This window comes from Marmota flaviventris, chromosome 9 (genome assembly GCF_047511675.1).
Source record: "Marmota flaviventris isolate mMarFla1 chromosome 9, mMarFla1.hap1, whole genome shotgun sequence".
Lineage (NCBI taxonomy): Eukaryota > Metazoa > Chordata > Mammalia > Rodentia > Sciuridae > Marmota > Marmota flaviventris.
The window spans coordinates 57,111,842-57,133,807 of record NC_092506.1 but is presented as its reverse complement, the minus strand read 5'-3'; the positions used below and the strand labels follow the sequence as shown (position 1 = coordinate 57,133,807).

Genomic DNA, 21,966 nt, shown 5'->3' with positions numbered 1-21,966 from the left:
GCACTGAATAAATGACACCTGTTATGATTATCCTGTCTACTTATTGAGGGCCTTTCATATTTTTCAAGGATGTTTAAAGATATGGAGTTCTCTGGGGAGAAGTGGGAAAAAGAAATGGGCTTCCTCAGGGGTAGTCAGCCTATAGAGGACTTGCAGTATCATTACTTTTGATCCTAAAACTGATTTGTTGATGTAGACTTTTGGAGCCTTCAGCTTCCCTATTTCAAGGAAGAAGCCCCTTTGTCTCTTTCTGAGTTAAACCTTAGAACTTATCTGACCCTCTCTCCTGGTAGAGATGTCACTAGGTATAAACATTTTTACACACCCTGAGCCTCTTCCAAGTAATTTCCTAGCCAGAAACTCTCTAGGCTTGAACTCTTCCAGAGAACTCTGAAGAGGAAGCTGTCTCTGTTGGTTATATTACAGTCTTTGTAAACATTTGCTCAGTCTGGGAAGAAATCAAAGGTGTGTAAAGAGAGAGAGCTGGGATTCTATCCTAATTAGCTTATTCCTTGATTCTAGGCTTCTGCAGGAGTTCCACTCTGTGTCCTGGCTACCCCAGGAGCCAGATCGATGTTATGAACTCCAAGATCTGCAGAAGGCTCTAGCCAAGGAGAACTACAAGGCTCTACGGTTACTCAATCACTTTCTGAAGCTCTGTACATCTATTCTTAAACTGGTAAGGAGCCCTAGTTTATTATAAACCTTTTCTCCCAGCTGCTCTCTGCAGAGTTCCAGTCTTCTTTTACAGGATCCTCTGTGTGACACGACTCTGTAATTAGATCAGAGCCGTTGTCCTGCCCAGCAATAGCAGTCTCTGCAAATAGATGGATCAATAATAGGTGAGCAGACACTGGGACTCAACTTTTCCTGAGGGTTGGTCCTAGCCTAGGATCATGTCTGTTTTGTCAGTTGTTTGTGCTTACAATAGGGAATTAGAGTACTGAGGAATTTAAAAACTGGAATCCTGATCTCTCATGCTGCTGGGATTATCTTTGAACCTATCTTGAATCTTTGATAGTCCACTTCAGATGCATGCAAGAATGGAATCCTTCCTAGCTATGACTTTGTTTGACTTTTCTGACTCAAGATAGGACTACTCTATAGTATGATGTGCATTTCAGGGTTGCTTCCTCCTTGCCCCTCCACGTCAGACCAAAAGTAACCTTTAGCTGAGATCTTGCCAAGCACTTTCCTCTTCTCTGTTCTGCTTCACTTACTCCCTTAGGGTTTTTTTTTCCTCCTTCAATAAATCATATTTTCCAAAATCTCATACTCAGGGTCTGCTTCTAGGAAAATCAACTTTAGAAAACATGCATTATTAGACCAAGCTCATTTATTACTTTATTCAAATATCCTTACAGGCACAATAATTTTTAGACCTATTTTATCTTTCAGCTTCTGAATAGTACATGTTAAATATCTCCCCTGTGACTATAGATTTGTTAATTTATTCCTTGCTGTTCTTTCAGTTTTTGTAACATGCATTTAAAAATCATGTTGTTATGTGCATAAAGATTCATAACATTATTTCTTGTGTGACTTATAAATAAAGTCTTCATTCTTTTTTCTTTCTTTCTTTTTTTTTTTTTTTTTTTTTTGTGTGTGTGTGGTCCCGGGTTAAAAACTCAGGGATGCTCTTCCACTGAGCTACATTCTCAGCCCTTTTTATTTTGACATGGAGTACTGGTAAGTTGCCCAGGTTGGCCTTGATCTTGCCATCTTCCTGCCTCAGTCTCCTGAGGATATTTTATATTTGTTTTTATTTTTTCCATATTTTTATTGGCACATTATAGTTAGTACTTAATGGTGGGATTATTTGTTACACATTTGTACATGCACACAATTTAACAATACATTTAGCAATATCATTCCCCAGTTTTTTTTTCTTTCCCTGTCCTCCTCCCTCTCCCTAGTTCCTTAAATCCCTTTTATTTTGAAGCACACTTTATTACTTTACTTTTTGTGTATCTCTCATAAATAGATGGGAAAAATTTAGTCTGAGAGTCTAAATCTTGTAACAGGTTTATCTCATTTACTATGATTACTGATAGATTTAGACTCCATCTTGGTGTTTTCTGTTTCCTATTATTTCTAGTTGAGTCTTCCTATGTTTCTGTTCTTGGATTGTTTACATTTTTGTTGCTACCCACTGTCTTGTAGTAATTTGGATATTATATACTTTATTCTTGTGATTGCTCAGGCACTATTCAGTGTCTTCTCATCTTTCTTAGTTTTTGACTGGTGATTTTGTTTCTTTTCATAGACTCTACTTGTTGAGGAATGGTGGATATGTGACTCAGTTACAGGCAATGAAATCTAAGTGAAAGTAACTGGAAAAATTTTTAGAGGTAGATCCACCTGAAATGTATTTTTGGACCTTTCCTATCTTATTAGCTAACCCTTGGATGAAATTTCTGGTGATGGAAAAGCCATATCACTGTGATTAGGGTGAAAGTCATACTAAGGATGGAGAAATGGAGAAAACAAAATGATTTGACTGATATTGGGCCAAATCTATGGATTTCTTTTATTTTCTTTGGGCCATTCTGGGGACCAAACCCTGGGCCTTTGCACATGCTAGCTAAATGCTCTACCACTGAGATATACTCTCAGCCCTGGATTTCTTATTGCATTAAATAAATAAACTTTCTACTTGCTTAAGCCACATTTTTTTCTAGTTTTCTGTTTCCTGCACTTGAATGCATATGTATAGCTGTTCCACTCAAATTTTTATAACAATCTCTTTCAAGTATTTTTCTAATAGTACCTTCTCAGGGAGACCCTTTCTGATCACCCTATTTAAAATTAGCACCAGGACTCCCAACCCTTCTTTCCCTTCCTTTTTTTGTGGCACTTACCACCTTTCCACATACAGTGTAAACTATTCATTATGTTTTGGTCATTATTCATTATGCCCACAGAGGACAGGGATTTTTATCTATTTAATTCTCTGAAATATCTCCAGTGCTTATTGCAGGATATGCCAAAATCAGGTGCTCAGTGAGTATTAGCTGAATGAATGACAAGTGTGAATTTGTATTCATAACTTTCCCCAAGCATAATAAGAACCTTAGTACTCTCCTAATTTTCTTTCTCTTCTCTCATTCTCTCCTCATTCTTCTTATTCCTCTTTTTGTCTGGCTTCCTATTATTCTTACATTGCCATCTAGAATTTCAGTTTTGCATTGTTAAGAAGAGTATTGTTTTGTAACATATTCATATAAAATTAACAGTATGTTTCACCAATTTCTTTGCCCATTAAAGCTTCTTGAAGACAATGTTACTCTTTTGGATTCATTTTCTTTTGTCTGAAGTATCTTATTCCTTTTTTCAAAGAAATTTTTTCCCTAGTTGTAGATGGACACAATACCTTTACCTTATTTATTTATATGTGGTGCTGAGGATTGAACCCAGGACCCCACACATGCTAGGCAAGTGCTCCACCAATGAGCCACAACCCCAGCCCAATTATTACTCATTTTTTTCAGGAAGAATCTTTGGATGGTAAATTTTCTGAGTCTTTGTATATCTAAGTATGTATTTATTCATTCTTCAACTTCAATGATACTATGGCAAGGTATAGGATTTCAGGGTTAAAAATTTTTTTCTCATAATTTAGAAGTTAGTATGCCTAGTGCTGGTGTCTATCAACTATGTTCCGTTATAGTAATAATAATTATTTTTGTTGTTTATATGATTTTATCCTAATTTGCCGCAGTCTGGCTGGGCACAAAATCACGAGCCACCCAAGCAGGAACAAAGTTTATTTTTTGAAACTGCCGCCAATGTCCGATAACCGCCCGGGGAGATTTTTTCCACACACGCGGCCTCCTCCCGACCCGCAGAGAGAGCTCCTCCCCCGGAACTCCCTCCTACTGTACTTCCCCAACCAATGGGAACTCTCCAGGAGTCCCGTAGCCTAGATGAACAGCAGGAGTCCAATATCCATATGAATGCAAATCTTAACATAATCATATCATCTCAATGGCTAGCTGTCGTCACCTTTAGACCAAAAATGCCATGCATCATATACTTGGCTCTTAGCATCTCCCCCCTTCTGTTTAAGTAACAAGCAATCTGGCTAGGGACCGTGCCTGTTAGGTTTGTCCAATTCAACATATGGTTCTTACCCGTCATCGGAAAACTGACTTTTAGGCGTCAGCCTCCTGTCTTAGGTTGATACCACTGCAATTGGATCATACCCGTCACTGACTACCGGTCCAGCATATAGCCATACTTGTGGATAGGCCTATGTACCAGTGGGGGGGTGAGGTTCTTTGCCTCACCTCTGTTGGCCCCCAAATTTGGCCCTTGGTGCCGGTTGGGGGGTGAGGTTCTTTACCTCACCTCTGTTGGCCCCCAAAATTAGACCATCACTAGTAGAAGGGAGGAGGATACAGAAATGTCATGACACCAAGTCAATTAACGGCTCCTAGGAAAAATTACATCACTGGTGACACATCAGCAAAGATACGCTAGCACTACCATAATTCGCTGCATCAACGAATAGATCACAAAGCATACAAGTGATACATAGTCCAGGCAAGTTCTGTAAGCAGTTCAAAGCAGAGGAATCTATCAATATGTCCATATCCTCCCAAAATAAAGCATACAAGTGATACATAGTCCAGGCAAGTTCTGTAAGCAGTTCAAAGCAGAGGAATCTATCAATATGTCCATATCCTTCCAAAATAAATCGACTCATTGATTGAGCATTACTTGTTGAGTTATAAATCATTGATGTATCAGTTTACACGGTTTGTTGTGATAACTCTCGAAGAAGTTGTAGTTTGGTTTTATCTTTGTCTTCACCGGCACTGGGATGAAAATAGGAATTTTGACAATGATGCTAAAAAAAAATATGTAACATTTCAACAGGTACTAAGAAAACAATATTTAGAACAATTTACATTATCCTGAGCAGAATTATTAAATATAATGAAAAGGAAAGATGAAAGTAAACAAACAGATCTGTTAACCTTCTATTTGTTCATATATTAAAACAATCCTCAACAGCTGTTTACCCAAATTAAATTAAACTATTAAAATCACTTGAATAAAAAAAAATTTTTTGGATCCATGTGCATGAGCACTCCTCATATGTGATACATGGACATACGCACATACAGACATACAACACAAAACAGAAGTGTGCACACGTAACATATAACACATAAGACAATAGTAAAGGCCTTGTAGCTTTACCTAGGTGAAATCTCCATTGCAATGTTCAAAAACTCCACAGTCAAAAAATAAAACTGATCAGAAAAAACATTAACCTAGGTCTGTATGAGCTCAAAAATAAAATAGAACTTTATGATGTGGGAAAAAGCAATAATAAAATAGATATTGAAAAATACATCCTGGTTAATCACTGTCGCAGATGTAAGAATAGCCAAGCTGGAAATCTGGATATCAGCTGTTATGGATTTGAGTCGAATCATCTTCCTTTTGGTCTGTAGAAATTGTTTTGGTTAATCTCTCTGGAATCCAAATCGGCTGCTGTTCTTCCTGTGGAAAAACACAAACAGAGCTCCGACTCCAGACTATCACTGGGTCAGGACCTTTCCATTGTCCTGTTAGAATATCTTTCCAAAGTACCTTAGGCTTATGTACATTTTTTGGATACAAATGTCTTTCCGCAGCACTAAGCCCTGATGAATCCAAATTTAAAAAGTTTAGAGTAAAAAGGGTTATTTTAAGTTTATCTTTGGGGGATATATACCCCTTTCCAATTCCCTCCTTTTGTTTTAATAAGTACATTTTAATAGTTTGATGAGCTCTTTCAACTATGCCTTGTCCTTGTGGATTGTATGGAATTCCTGTTATGTGAGTAATGCCAAATGATGAGCAAAATTGTTTAAAAGAGGTGGACGTATAACCAGGACCATTATCGGTTTTTAACTGTTTTGGAACGCCCACAGTGGCAAAATTTTGTAAGCAATGAGCTATAACATCTTTAGTTTTTTCTCCGGCATGAAGGGAGCCCATCAGAAATCCGGAAGAAGTATCAACTGTAACATGTAAATATTTTAATTTTCCAAATTCTGGCAAGTGTGTGACGTCCATCTGCCAAATATGGTTAGGTATCAGTCCTCTAGGATTGACTCCAAGATTAACTTGTGGTAAAAATGTCACACAATTTTGACATTGTTTTATTATTTGTCTAGCTTGTTCCTTAGTTATTTTAAAACGCTTTTGTAAAGTATTAGCATTGACATGGAACCTTTTATGAAAATTTATAGCTTCTTCTATTGTGGAGAAAATATGTATGTCATGTGTAGATTTATCTGCTAACTCATTGCCCAAACTAAGGGCTCCAGGCAACCCTGTATGTGCCCTGATATGTCCTATAAAGAATGGATCTTTTCTGTCCCAGATTAGACTTTGTATAGTGGAAAACAAAGAGAAAACAGTAGAAGAAGGGGAAATCCTACCAGCATCTTCAAGGGATACTATAGCATTAACTACATACTGACTATCAGAAAATAAATTAAATATAGAATCTTTAAACATCATAAAAGCTTGTAATACTGCATTAAGCTCTACCTTTTGAGCTGATTGTTTGGGTACTAAAAATGTAAAAGTTTGATCAGGGGTAACTACTGCTGCTGTACCATTATTTGACCCATCAGTGAATATATTTGGAGCATTTATGATAGGGGTTTTTTTTGTCATCTTTGGAAAAACTACAGGATGTTTAGACCAAAAAGACAACAAAGGATTAGACGGTAAGTGATTATCAAATGAAACATTAGATTTACACATGATTATTGCCCAAGTATTTAACTCATTAGCTAACTCATCAATTTGATCTATAGTATATGGAGTAATAATTTTATTGGGAGAAATCCCAAACACTCCCTTGGCTGCTTTTATTCCTTTGAGTATTAATTGTCCTACAGCCTCAGGATACCTAGTAAGAATAGTGTTAGGAGAATAAGATAAATGTATCCACAATAATGGACCTTCTTGCCAGAATACTCCTGTAGGAATATTTTTTGTTGGCAGTACAATAAATAATAAAGGCAAACTTATATCAATTCTATCCAAATGCATATTTTCCATATATGTTTCAATGATTTTTAATGCCTTTCTTGCTTCAGGCGTCAACATGCGGGGTGAATTTGGATCTGATGGACCTTTTAGAATATCAAATAAAGGTCCCAACTCTCCTGTTGGTATGCCTAGATAAGGCCTTATCCAATTTATGTCTCCTAATAACTTTTGAAAGTCGTTAAGTGATTTGAGTTGATCTACTCGTATTTGAATTTTGGGTGGACGGACCATGGTTGAGGATAATAAAACCCCTAAATAATTAATTGGAAGATTTAATTGTACTTTATCTATTGCTATCTCTAGATTATAATTTTTTAATAAATTTGTAAGTGTGGCATAACATTCTAGCAATGTGTTTTTATCTTTATGTGCCAATAACACATCATCCATATAGTGAAATATTTGTAGTTCAGGATTTTGATTTCTAAGTGGCTGGATTGCTTTGTTAACATAAATTTGACACATAGTTGGACTATTAGCCATCCCTTGAGGGAGTACTTTCCATTCATATCTCTGATCAGGACCTTCATGATTTAGTGCAGGGATAGTAAATGCAAAATGTGGACTATCCTTGGGATGAATTGGAATTGAAAAAAAACAATCTTTAATATCTATAGCTAAAACATACCAGGTTTTTGGTAAAGCAGACAATTGGGGAATCCCTGATTGAGCAGGTCCCATAATAACCATCTCATTATTAATGGCTCTTAAATCTTGTAATAATCTCCATTTACCAGATTTCTTTTTAATGACAAAAATGGGAGTATTATGGGGAGATATGGAAGGTTGTATATGTCCCTCCGCTAATTGTTGTTTGACCAGGTCATGGGCTATTTGTATCTTTTCTTTAGTCAGGGGCCACTGAGGAACCCACACTGGTCTTTCTGATTTCCAAGTAATTTTGATTGTCTCAGTGGCCCTTTCTGAAAACCCAATCCATGTCTATTTGTTTTTTGATCTATTTGAATTGGTGCTGTCATACCTTGTTCTTGTTCTCTTAATCTTTCTTCTTTCCTAAAGCCTTGTCTAGCCCTAGTAGTGGGCGCATTAGGATTGATGTTATTTGTTAATGTCAAACCTAATTGATCTAGGACATCTCGTCCCCATAAATTTATAGGAAGATGATCCAATACATAGGGCTGTATAGTTCCTTCACATCCTTCAGGGTCCTTCCAATCTAATACCATTGCACTTCTATGGGGATTAGTTGCCACTCCTAGGCCTCGAAGCGTTTGAGTGGCTTGTTGTAATGGCCAATGTTTCGGCCATTCTTGATGAGATATGATGCTAAGGTCTGCACCTGTATCAAGTAGCCCATTAAAGTCATGTCCTTGAATATTTAGTTTTAGCATTGGGCGAGAATCTAGATTTAAAGACAGCATAGCCCAATCTACACCTGTGGAGCCTAATCCCCTGGAACCTCTTTCTACAGTACAACTGGAAAATTTATCATGTAGGCTGGGTATTATTAATAACTGTGCTATTCTATCTCCTGGTGAAATTACTGATATACCTCTTGGAGAACTAGCTATAATTTTTATTTCACCTTCATAATCGGGATCAATTACCCCAGGACTTATCATAAGTCCTTTTAGTGTTGAAGAACTGCGTCCCAATAATAAGCCTACTGTTCCTTGGGGAAGAGGTCCTTTTACTCCTGTGGGAATGATTTGAACTCCCATCTCTGGAGTTAGTACTGCTCTGGCAGAGGCGCAGATGTCCAACCCTGCGCTCCCTCTAGTTTGTCTGATGAGGGATTTAATGGATAATGCGTCCTGGGCACTACCTTGATGGTGTTGCTGGGTTCCTCCACTGCCCCGTATATTTGTGGTTTTGGGCCCCGGACCATTGGGCCCTCCAGTCTGTTTTTTGGCAATGGAGCCTGATGTCTTTCTCCACAATATCGTGGGGTAAACACTTGGTCCTTGTCTGTTTTTTGATAACGGAATACCTTCTATGGTGGTTTGAGAACGGCATTCATTAGCCCAATGTTTCCCTCTACGGCATCGTGGGCAAATACCCGGTATTCTATTCCTTTGATACCTAGCCTTGTTAAACCCTCCTCCTATGGGGCAACTCCTTTTAAAATGTCCTGTTTGATCACAATTATAGCATGGTTTTGGCCTGGCATCTAAAGCCTGTTGTACTGCTGCTAAGACTTGCCCTTGTTCATTAATGTCTCTACATAATTTAATATATGTGTTTAAATCTTCATGTTTCCATGGTCTGATGACCTCTCTGCAGCAACAATTTGCTTGGTCATAAGCCAGTTGTTTTATAAATGGCATTGCCTGTTCTGTATCTCCAAATACTCTAGATGCTGTCTGAATAAGCCTATCTACAAATTCAGCGTAAGGTTCATTAGCTCCTTGTATTACCTTAGATAATTGTCCTTGTAAATCTCCATGCCCCTGTAAAGTTTTCCATGCCCTAACTACGTCTGCAGCAATTTGTGCATATACGCCAGGATCATATTCAATTTGTTGCCGTTGACCCTCATAAGGTCCTTTTCCTAATAACATCTCTAGATTTCTTTGAGGGTAACCGGCTGTTGCATTTCGCCTAGATGTCTCCATGCAAAATTCCTCATTGGCAACCTTCCATAACAAATATTGTCCTCCATTTAGCACAGATCGACACATGTTAGCCCAATCTGCTGGCGTCATGTCTAAGTTGGTAATGGATTCGACCATGCTCACAGTGAAGGGTGCTTGCGGCCTGTAGGTTGTTACAGCCTCCTTTAATTGCTTCACTGTTTTGAAATCTAAAGCACGGTGAATTCGTTGCCCTCCTGCCTGCTCAAGTACAGGGCATGTTAATCTTCGGGGTCCTGCCTCAGGATTCCGTCCATCAACTACGGGAGTTGAGGGCCGCTCAGCTGTAGATGGAGCTGTTGGTTGAATTACGCCCTCTGGTGATAGAACGGGGTTAGTAGCAGCCTCCTGTTGTAATTCCCCGCCTGATGGTTGTTTTTCCTCTAAGCTTTCTTTCTTCAAATCTTCCTCTGTCTGACTAGCTTGAGAGACCTTCTCTTTCGCTTGACCTAACATGTTTTCTACCATAGTCTGGACCTCTAACAATTTACTTAACAGTCTTTCGGTTTGTTTTTTACTAGTTTCTAATCTACTATAAAGGTAACGCAACCCAATAAGATAGCATAAAACAAAACCGAAACAGAATGAAACAAAAACCGAACAAAGAATAGTTGTATCAATTTTCTCTTTCTCAGGGCCGAACAACTTCAAACCTTGAGCCAACCATTTTTCCCAGTTTGCCTGAGAAAATTCTAGGGATAGGCAGCTTGAAACAAAAACAAGATAAATCAAAACGAGAACACATTGTTTTTTGAAATGGTCACCCATTTTGTTGCCTTCCCTCAGGGGCGAGCAATTTTACTCACCTCCAAACTTCAGGCGTTCCCCGTGCAGGCCGCCAGTTGCCGCAGTCTGGCTGGGCACAAAATCACGAGCCACTCAAGCAGGAACAAAGTTTATTTTTTGAAACTGCCGCCAATGTCCGATACCGCCCGGGGAGATTTTTTCCACACACGCGGCCTCCTCCCGGACCCGCAGAGAGAGCTCCTCCCCCGGAACTCCCTCCTACTGTACTTCCCCAACCAATGGGAACTCTCCAGGAGTCCCATAGCCAGCCTAGGTGAACAGCAGGAGTCCAATATCCATATGAATGCAAATCTTAACATAATCATATCATCTCAATGGCTAGCTGGCGTCACCTTTAGACCAAAAATGCCATGCATCATATACTTGGCTCTTAGCACTAATTGATGCTCAGTAGACCCTTTCCATGTGAGATGTTATATTCTTTATACAAAAATTTATGGTGGACCTATTTGATACTGGGCACCATATTAAGCAATTAAAAAAATGAAATGAGGCTTAATAGAGGGTCCTTCCTTAAGGAGCTCACAGTGTAGTGGATGAGCCATACAAGTTTCTAGATAACGATGGTGTTCTGGACTAAGGGCTATGTGGTGGGAAGGGCACACTTTACCAAGCCTGAGGACATGTTTGTGTATCATGTGCCTTGCTTAGGACTTAACTACAGTTCTGAAGACTGAGACTTGAGCACATGAATAGTGTAAACACAATCCACAGATTGGACCAATCAGTTCTAATCATGAGCTCTGTGCAGCATCGCAAGGAACAGGACAACATCAAGGGCAAAGGGTCTATCTGGACCAGTATAGCTTTATTATTTCTCCCTTATGTTCCTCAATAGAACTTGACAATCATCAATTCTCTGCATAGGCTGAGAACCCTCCTAGATCTGTGAAGAATTCCAAAGAGACTCCCAAGCTTTGTCCCACATTTCCCCTCCTTCAATAGAAAGTCTGTTAGTGTCCAGAAATAGCTTTTACTAGAACATAAAACAATATTATGCTACTTAGCAGGCCACATTACCCAGACCTAATGGTTAAGTCCATGTTCTGGAATTATTGCTGAGCTTTACTCACCTATTTTTTTGTCTGTTCTATGTATTGTGAAGTTCTTGGTGTTTTTTGTTTGTTTGCTTCTTTTTTTAAAAAAAAAATTGATATAATTAGTTATACATAACAGTAGAATGCATTTTGACACATCATATATAAATGGAGTATAACTTCTCATTCATCTGGTTGTACATGGTGCAGAGTTACACAGGCCATGTAATCATATATGCACATAGGGTAATAATGTCTGATTCATTCTACTATCATTCCTACTCCCTTGCCCCCTCCCCTCTCTTCACTCTCCTCTATTCCAACATACCTCTATTCTACCTGCTCCCCTTAATATGAATTATCATACCCATATTGGAGAAAACATTTAGCCTTTGATTTTTTTTGGATTGGCTTGATTTACTTAGCATAATATTCTCCAGTTCCATCCATTTACTGGCAAATGCCATAATTTCATTCTTCTTTAAAGTGTATATACCACAGTTTCTTTATCCATTCATCAGTCGAAGGGCACCTAGGTTGGTTCCATAATTTAGCAATGTGAATTTAGCTGCAATAAATATTAATGTGGCTATGTCACTGTAGTATGCTAATTTTAAGTCCTTTAGTATAAACCTAGGAGTGGATGACTGGGTCAAATGGTGGTTCCATTCCAAGTTTTCTGAGGAATCTCCATACTACTTTGCAGAGTGGTTGCACCAATTTGCAGTCCCACCAACAATGTATGAGTATACCTTTTCCCCCACATCCTCACCAACATTTATTGGTGCTTGCATTCTTGATGATTAGTGAAGTTCTATAGACACAAATTTTCTAAAGTTCCATCCTGAGGGCTTTGAATATATTCAAAATATATGTGATAGGGCTGGCCTATTGCATTAGCACATTAGGCCTCCTCTTAAAAGATGTCCTGCATTTTGTGTCTTCTCAGGTCACATAAAAATTTCTGGGCTAGGGCTGGGGATATAGCTCAGTTGACAGAGTGTTTCCCTTGCATGCACAAGGCCCTGGATTTAATCCGTAACACCACAAAAAAATAATAATAATTCTGGGGCTGGGGCTCAAAATGTAGCTCAGTGGTACATTTGTCTTGATTTTCAAGGCCTTAAATTTAGTCCCCAGTACTGCCAAAACCAGCAAACAAGTCAAAACAAATTCTGGGGCTAATCTCAACTTAAAAGGAGCACTCTGTGTGCATATCTAGGTTCTGGGTTCTAGACCTGATTGTTTGCAGAGACCAGTGGGTGGCTATTTACTCTCCATACTTCTATCTCCAGTTAGTTTCCACTCTTTATGCTGACAGGTTCATGAGGATACATACTACATGCAACAGAAGCTGCAGGAATATGTACAAAACTGCAACAAGACAGGTCAAGGCTCCATATGCACTCAGAGGGTACAGTGCCAGAAGCTAAAGCAGAAGCTGAAGCAAGCAGAGACATGGTTACTGCAACTAGGAAAGTTGGCCCGCCTGATCAACTACATGATTTGTCAGAGCCTTGTTTCAATCTTAGAAGATGAAATAACCTCTTTTGTCGCCAACATCCTACAAGTGAGGTGGTGGGTGGAGATGGGAAGGCATTCAAGGGCCAGGTGGTGAGAGATATATAATGACATATAGCAACACAATCTTTCTTGACCCTTCTTTTACAGGCTCCAAGGCAAAAACCCTTTCTCGTATCACAGTTGGTCTTCAGTGATGATTGTGGCCAGCTATCACAAGTGCCCTGTATTGAAAATATGATCCAGATTGTAACTGGCGGCCTACAGTCTATCAAGAACTCTGCTCTGCAGGTATCTGAATTGGGCAGGGGAATGGCTATAAAAATCCCTGGTTCCTACGTCTGTTATTAGAAGCTCTCAGACTGGTTTGAATCCGTTCTTTCCCCCAATTTCTTCCTCTTCTCCATATCCTAACATGAAGGTAATGCAGTCTGCAGACCTGAAGACCTCCAGGGATCTCCTGTATTCTGAAGGTATTCAAGGAGATTTAGGGAGTAGGAAGGCTGGGAAGAGGGGAAGGGAACATAAAGAGCATGAATGGTATGGGAAATGATCAGGAGGCCCAAGCTATAGAGGCAGGCCTTGGGTATGAATGGACCAGCTCTAACCTAGGAATTGCACATGTGTGTTGGGAGTTGGGAGAGTTGGGGGGTGTTCTTGCTTGCTAATTCATGTGCAGTGAGGGAGAATATAAAGAGTGTGAGTACACTGTCCTTCCCCTGGTTCATCTTCTTAAGTTTTTTTTTTTTTCTAACATCATAGTTATATTTTATATCCTGTTGAATTAGATTGCTAGGTTAATTTGGACTTGTTTGAAGAGTTCTACTCATTCAATATTTAATTTATACAGTTCTTTTCATTTCCTATGGAATAATTCATTAGTATTATTGAGATATTCTCAAATTTGTTAACCCTCAGGGAAGGAATACATCTTTACATTTCTTTTATTTAGAGTACTAATACTGTCACAAATAAAACCATGAAATGTATTCAAAATCATATCTGACATATAGATGCTTTTTAATTTTCCCATTTAACTGATAATGTCTTCATTACAATGATTTAAAGAGGAAGTTAATTTAAGGAAAAGATGACAATGAAAAAAAGTTCAATAAAAAGAGCCTTTTTTTTCTTTTTACAAATCACAGTGTTTGGGGAACCCTTTTTCCAAAAATGAGTTTAGGTTAATTTATAGAGACTATTGATATTTGTTTTACATAGTGCATTGGAAAGGGGAAAGACTTTGGAATGAAACACATTAATTTACTGGTCTGCACGGTGGAAATAACAAAACTACCTAAGAAAAAGGATGGTTTTGAAGGTTAGAAGAGGTAATGTGTCTAGAATAGTGCTGAGTATTTAGTAATTCATGCTACAGATCTTCTACTATTATTAGTATTAAAGACTTAAATAAATCAGACTCTTCACTGTATTTTCTCATTATATGCTGCTTTAACTTCCTTGGAATTGTTTTTAAAAACTTAAATTTTTATTCTAAATTCTGAAATTTCAAATACCACCTTCAATGCCTAAGGTCATCCATTCCATTTTTTAAAGAGCAGCATAGACTGATGTATTTAGGAGTAAAATGTCATGATATTTGTATTTTACTTTCAAATAGTTTAGGGGAGACTAAAACATAGAAGGAAAATCAGAACAATGTGACAAATGTTATTAAATCCAAGTGGATGGATAAGAGAGTTCATAGTGTCATTCTTGAAACTTTTGTATAAAACTTTAGGGGAGGGCTGGGGTTGTGGCTCAGTGGTAGAGCCTAGCACGTGTGAATCCTGGGTTCAGTCCTCAGCACCACATACATACATACACATACATACATAAAGATATTGTGTCCAACTACAACTAAAAATATACATATTAAAAAACTTCAGGGGAAAAAGATCTGCAAAATCAGATTAATATAATGGAGAAATAGAACCAAAGTTCTGATTTAAGATTGTCTCTAGATTCTTAAGAAAAATGGAGCAATTTTCAATAAAATAAATGTGTAGCAGATAAAACATTACTAATAGTTTTTAAGAAACATACCTCCAACTGAGAAATCTATACTTAAATAAGACAAGATTTATATAGCTCAGCAACCAAATTACAAAATACTCCAAAATTCCTACTTATGAAAATATGAAATGTAATCCCAGGCATGTTCTCTGCTACTTAGGAGGCCGAGACAGGTGAATCACAAGTATGAGGACAGCTTCTACAACCTAGCAAGGCCATGTCTCAAAATAAATTAAAAAGGGCTAAAATGAGCACTTGTGGTGACATATGCCTATGATCCCAATGACTTGGAAGGCTGAAGGAGGAGGACTGAAAGTTAGAGGCCAGCCTCAGCAATTTAGTGAGACCCTGTCTTCCAAAATTAAAAATAAAAAGAACTGAAAATGTAACTCAGTGGTAAAGTGCCCCTAAGTTCCAAGCCCAGTACCAAAACAAAGACACCACCACAAATAAAAAGCCTGGTGTGGTGGCACATACCTGTAATCCCAATGAATAGAAAGGCTGAAGCAGGAGGATTATAAATTGGCGGTCAGCCTGGGCAATTTAGTGAGACTATGTCCCCCAAAAAGGACTGGGGATGTAGCTCAGGGGTAAAGCACCCGTGGGTTCTATCCCCAGTACTGCAAAATATTTTGGGGTTTTTCCTGTTTTTTCTGTTGTCTTGTTATTCCCCTCTATCTCCTTACTCACAAATCCTGATACATGTGGGTCTTGAGGCTGTGAGTGGTCTGTCCCTACTCACTTACGTTTTGGAATTTGTAAGGATCCCTTGTCCCCATTTGTTAAAAATGTTAACCAGTTTTGGTTTTGCTATTTAATTGCTCTATTATATTAATGTGGGGATTTTGAAACTATATTGTTACTGTTATCATCTCAGAATCCCTTCTGGTGTTATTATTCTTGTTTTTATGTGGAATATAAACTGTAAGGTGTTAGAGACAATGGCCAAACCAGGGAGAAAAGTTAGAAGGGTATTGCAATAATGCAGTGAGAGAAGTGGTGATTGGGACTTCCCTGATAGGGCAGGTGATGGTAGATATGGTGAGAATTAGTTGGCTTTGGGTAGAAGAGTGAAAGATGACTAAAGATTTTGACTAGAGAATATAGTCAGTTCTCTTTACTGAAATTAGAAGACTATTGAAGAAAGAATTTTCAATGAAGTGGGGAAAAGAAATCAGAGCTCATTTTTGTCCCTGTTAAGTTTGAATGTATGTTAGATTATCTATAGAGATGTGGAGTAGGCAGTCATTTAAGTGGGATTAGAATTCAGGGAGAGACCTGGACTAGGGATAAATCTGGATACAACCAGATGGTACTTAAAAGCTATGAGGCTGGATGAGACCTAGGGAGTGTGTAAGATGGAGAAGAGATCTGAGGTCTGAGCCTCAGAAGCACTATATAGTTTAGATATGGGTGCAACAGATATAATTTCTGAACATTTTGATGCTTTTTTGCCTTTTTTTTTGTTTTGAAAAAAGTTTTTACAGGAATCCTGATCTTGGCAATTAACCAGTTCCTAAAGTGTTAAGGGGGAGGCTAGGGTCAAGGATATTTGTTAGGACAGACACTTGAGGACTGGCATGCTCAATATTCTTTCCCACTCCCCACTCTTTCTGTGGAAGCTGGAATGCTATAAACTACACTTCCCAGACCCCCTTGCACCTAGGTGTCATATGTGATTTTGAATACATTAATTAGGTCTACATGAGACTTCAACCAGGAATTTAGTTGGGGAGAAAGGCATATATGCCATCCACTCTGCAGATTGTACATAGCAGATACAGTGTTTTATAGCTGGTTGGTGTGGCATCAACATCCCAATTTGCACATAGCACTGAATGCTTAGCAACCCATATAACTTGTTGGAATAATTCCCTTCCTGTGACACTAGTTAGAGTAAATTCTACTCTCTGCACCTGAATTCTAACAAATTCCTTCCTGGGGTCTGATTTACTGTGTTTGTGATGTATATGTATTTATAAACTCATGGGCAGGGGATGGGGAATGTGGTGTGATATAAGTGCACATACTCAGGGTGGGAAGATATGTGTAGGGGCTCTGGAAGGCACTCCAGATGTACTCCACTAGATATGCATGTGCTTTACTAGAAGATGATGAAGTCGAAGAGGAAGACTCAAACATAGAATTCCTGAAGCCCAAGTTCCTGGGTCAACCCAGCAATGCTGTTCGTATATTCTGTGGCCCTAGAATAGGATTGGTAAAACCTTGGAAGTCTCAGCCAATTGCTGATCTCCTGGAGGTCCATGGGCACAGGCTACGGGGCCAGTACTTGCCCCCCAATTATAATCAGCTACAGGAAGACTTAGACAACAACCTTCGAATCCACCAGGCATTAAATATACAACATGCACTGATGGAGGTGAGAACAGGTTTAAGGAATGGAATACTGCCCACCAGTTTCCTCATAGCCACCCCTTCTGCCCTAATCACCTTGTCTACACTTAGGACATGCAGTGGGAGGTGCAGGATTTCTGCAGGGAACATCACTGGATAACAGATATTTATAAATTCCTGAAATCCTGGGGGCCCCAGAAGCTGGAAGACATGAGAGGCTGTCCCATCAAGAACTACATACAGCTGGTGAGCTCCCTGAATGATTGGCAGACCCGTGTCTCCAATATGCCTATTGAGTTGCTGACAAGAGGAAAGTTGCTGCTGCTTAGCTGCCACAATATGAAGGCAGAGCTGGGTGAGTACTGCTTATTTTCCCTCCTTTCCTCCTTATGTCTGTCCACATAGCTTGCTTTGTCCTTAGAATGTTCTCCAGGGACCTTTGGCACAGGGCCCTAATTGGACTTTTGAAGCCTCCCAGAGCTCCAGGACTTAGCCTGTTTCCTTTGGCATCAAATTTATGATCACTAGTGGCTCAGCTCATTCCCTATGCTCTCTGGGAATCACATTGCTGTTGCCCCACATTTTTTATTATTATGACATATAAGTAATTTAACCCAAATGTGACTTAATAGAAAGTTTAACTGCTCTTTGGGCTACTGAGTTCAGTTTCTTCACAGAGGTACTCAGGAATTTAGGGTACCCCCTTCTCTGCATGTAACAGAGTGGGAATTTATGCCACAATATATATGTGTAAGCTGGGAGCAGTGGTGCATATCTGTAATCTAGTGGCCCGGGAGGCTGAGGCAGAAGGATGACAAGTTTAAGGCCAGCCTCAGCAATTTAGTGAGGCTCTATGCAAAATAGTGAGACCCTGTCTCAAAATTAAAAAAAAAATGGCTGGGGATGTGACTCAGTTAGCACCTCTGCATTCTATCCCTGGTACCAAAAAATGTTGTATGTGTAAACACTTGCTTTCTTTAACTGATCTTATCTCACTCTTCAGTCCTAACTTCTGTGGGTAGTGATAGAAGATCATTACCTTCCCAATTAAAGAAAGTTTTTTTCATTTAAAGCAGCCACTGATCTAATTCAGTCTGTTTTGGGTATTCGGTGAATTCAAAATTCATACCACAGTTCTGGGTTTGGGGTTTCTTTGTTGTTGATGATGTTGTTCTTAAGTGTCCTCTGTTCAATTTTCCTTCCCCAGATGCCATCTGGCACTGAGGAGGGCTGCTGGGCTGCATGCTCTTCTTTGTAAATCCTGGGGTCCTTGGAAGCTGGAATGATCCCCCAAACCTGCTACATCCTTGCCTGGTCCTGACATTGATGTTTCTAGTGATGCTGTGTCCTGGTTGATGTAGCTGAGATGTGTCTTCTTGGCCTAATGGGGTCACATAGTGATTACCCTTCCTATCTTGGCCCCTCCTTGGCTCCTTCTGGAATGACAGATCTTTGGGGTTTTAGTAAATCCTTCATCCAGTCTCTGTCTTGAGCTAGCCACCCCCATAGTATTTACTTCAGGGCCTCTCAACTCTCCATGCAGAAACCTCGTCCAGGTCACTGGCTGTCACTTCTCTGCTACTTTCTGAATCTCCTGCCATTTAAGACTATCGGGGACTTATAAGCTTTAGAGGTGGCTTCTTCTGCCACAACATATCACATCATGGTTTCTACTCTGTGATGGCTATTTCATGTTAGCACGAGGGCAACCCAAAAGGTGGTGGTCTCATCCCAAACTTCTATATAGAAAGTGGGACTCAACACTACTCTGCTCTCTGTTTCCTCCTCAGCTTGTCTCGGTTTCCCTCCTCTTGCTGCCTCTATCCCTATTAGGTCAAAGCCCACTTGTTGATATCCCTCAGTCTCTGAGAAATTTGGTTTTCCACCTGATATTTCCCCCTCTTTTTTCTTTTCTCCCAGGGGAAGGATGTCTTATGCTATTGTGTACTAGATAAGTACCTCAGCTTGGAGATGGTCTTGGAGAAGCTCATGATGTAAGCCAGCTATTTTTTTTTCCCTAGGAAATAGGGAGGATGTTCTGTTCCCTCACTTACCCTCCAAGGATAGTGAGTAATCAATAGTATCTACTTCCTACAAAGACTAGTACTACTGGACCCATGATCCCCCAAATCTGCTTTTTTATGAAGGTGAAGAGGCCTTGGAATTAGGGCTGGGAAAGAGTGTGCCTGCCTAGCCCTCTGTGCTTGTGCTCCTTGGCAAATTGATGCACAGGCCTCATTAGGTATCTTATGGGCCACTAAAACTTGTTGCTCTTGTGCAGGGGATTCAAGTTGGCAAGGCAGGAAAAGGGAGGGCCTGTAATTGGTCTGCTTTCTTTCTGGCCCTATTTTTGGCGGGATTTGCTTCACCTTGATACAGAAGTCTATGCTTTCTTTCTAGTTTGTTAGTTTCTTTATCCTTAGTTCAGAATCAACTGGCCCTTTGAAAGGAGCAGGTGGGAGAGACAAGCACTGAATTTAGAATCCTGGCTCAGTTTTTCACTTGCTTTGTGACTTAAGATCTATGAGCTCCTGTTTCTTTGTTTGTAACCTGGGCATGCATTCAAGGTTACAGGAAGGAGATTTATTTGTAGTGCTTCTGGCATTCAATATGGCATGCAGTAGGAATTTAGTGCATCTTAAAATTCATCTTCTTCTTTTCTGTCTACTTTCATCCTTCTTGCTGATCATATTTTATCTTCTTACCCTCTAACTCTATTCTTCTTCTTGGACCTCCTTGCACAGTGAAGAACATACTTACACTCCAGTGAATTGGTCTTGCAGGAAACTTAGGGTGATCCTTTATTACTCCCCCTCCTTAAATCTACTACATCCAAGGCCTCACAAAATCCTTTCCATTCTTGTGCCTCCCAAATATCTCTCAAATCTGTTTTCCTGTCCATCTCTAGCTCCCAATGCCAAGAAAACCTATTTTATCAAACCATTGCTCTTTTATCCCATAAGGTGTCACTGTTGTACTCCCTATTTGGGTTGCACTCCTATTTGCCTTTACCTGCCTGATACTATTGGTCCAAAATTAGAACCATTGTCATGGCCCGGCTGTCACGCACGAGGGGGATACTTTGAAAAAGCATGAATGAGTTTAAATCCTGTGTTCTGTTAAATATAGAGTGTCCTTCAATAAGTTCCCTCTTGATAGGTTTTGTCAGTCTCAGCTATTGATTATCTGTCCTCTTAACTACTACTTTCTCCAAGGCTCTGAAAGTGCCGTACCCATAATGTCTCAATTATCTGCTTTCTATATTCACTTTTACACTTTCTGGTTGCAGAGATGCTACTAGGAGATAGAATTTACTTTACATAAAATGTTTTAAATGTTTATGTGTATGTGTGTTATATATGTACACACATATATAATGTATATGTACATTATATTTAACTATTTAATATATGTTTATAATTTGAGCAATAATAGAGTAAAGCCAGGATGCCTGAGTTTGAATTCTTGCTTTAAAACTGTATGTTTTTATTTTTAAAATTTAATTAATCAATTAATTTATTTTGGGAGGTATTGGGGATTGAACTCGGGGGCACTGGACCAACTGAGCCACATCCCCAGCCCTATTTTGTATTTTATTTAGAGATAAGTTCTCACTGAGTTGCTTAGTGCCTCGCCATTGCTGAGGCTAACTTTGAACTCATGATCCTCCTGCCTCGGCCTCCCAAGCAACTGGGATTACAGGCGTGCACCACCACACCCAGCTTTATTTTTTTAATTAGAGCTTTATAGTTATAATATTAGTTGTGTTCATTCTGACAAACTCACCCATGCATAGAATACAATTTCAGTTCATAATTCCCCCTTTTCCCTCCCCTGTTCTCCTTCTTCTACTCTACAGATTTCCCTTTTGCTCATCTATTTATTTATATTGAATTGGTTCTTTTTATTTATACATAAAGGTGAAATTCCCTGTGGTATATTTATATATGCACACGACATTATTTTTTAAAGAAGTATTGCCTCCCCTTCCCATCCCTCCACTCTGCCTCTCAATCTTCTTTTTCTACACTACTGATCATCCCTATATCTTCATGATACCTATCCTTCCCTCCTGTACCAAACTGTAGGCCCACCAACAAAGTACAGATGCACCTTTTCCTGTACATCTCACCAGCATTATTGTTATTTGTATTCTTTTGTTGTTTAAATTTTTATTTTTATATTTTAATTTAAAAACAGTTTTAAAAAATCTGTTCTAATTAGTTATACATGACAATAGAATGCATTTTGGCATATTGTACACAAATGGAGCACAACTTTTCATTCCTCTGGCTGTGCAGAGTCACTCCAGTAGTGTAATCATACATGTATATGGGGTAATAATATCTGTCTCATTCTCCCATCCTTCCCATCCCCACAACCCCTCCCCTCCCCTCGCTTCCCTCTGCACAATCCAAAATTCCTTCATTCATCACCACTCACCTCCAAAACTGGATCAGTATCTGCTTATCAGAGAAAACATTTGGCCTTTGATTTTGGGGAGATTGGCTTATTTCACTTAGCATAATATTCTCTAGGTCCATCCATTTACCAGCAAATGACAGAATTTCATT

General features: G+C 39.2%; 1 protein-coding gene across 1 annotated transcript in view; it reads left to right on the top strand.

Moving 5' to 3' along the window:
* Nucleotides 1–21,966, top strand: part of Dnhd1 (dynein heavy chain domain 1) — a 103,473-nt gene that overhangs the window by 14,906 nt on the left and 66,601 nt on the right. The window contains exons 6-11 of the mRNA XM_034635264.2: nt 523–679; nt 12,822–13,070; nt 13,172–13,312; nt 13,443–13,494; nt 17,149–17,417; nt 17,504–17,747. Coding sequence (XP_034491155.2) covers nt 523–679; nt 12,822–13,070; nt 13,172–13,312; nt 13,443–13,494; nt 17,149–17,417; nt 17,504–17,747 — 1,112 coding nt within the window. The remainder of the gene's footprint in view (nt 1–522; nt 680–12,821; nt 13,071–13,171; nt 13,313–13,442; nt 13,495–17,148; nt 17,418–17,503; nt 17,748–21,966) is intronic.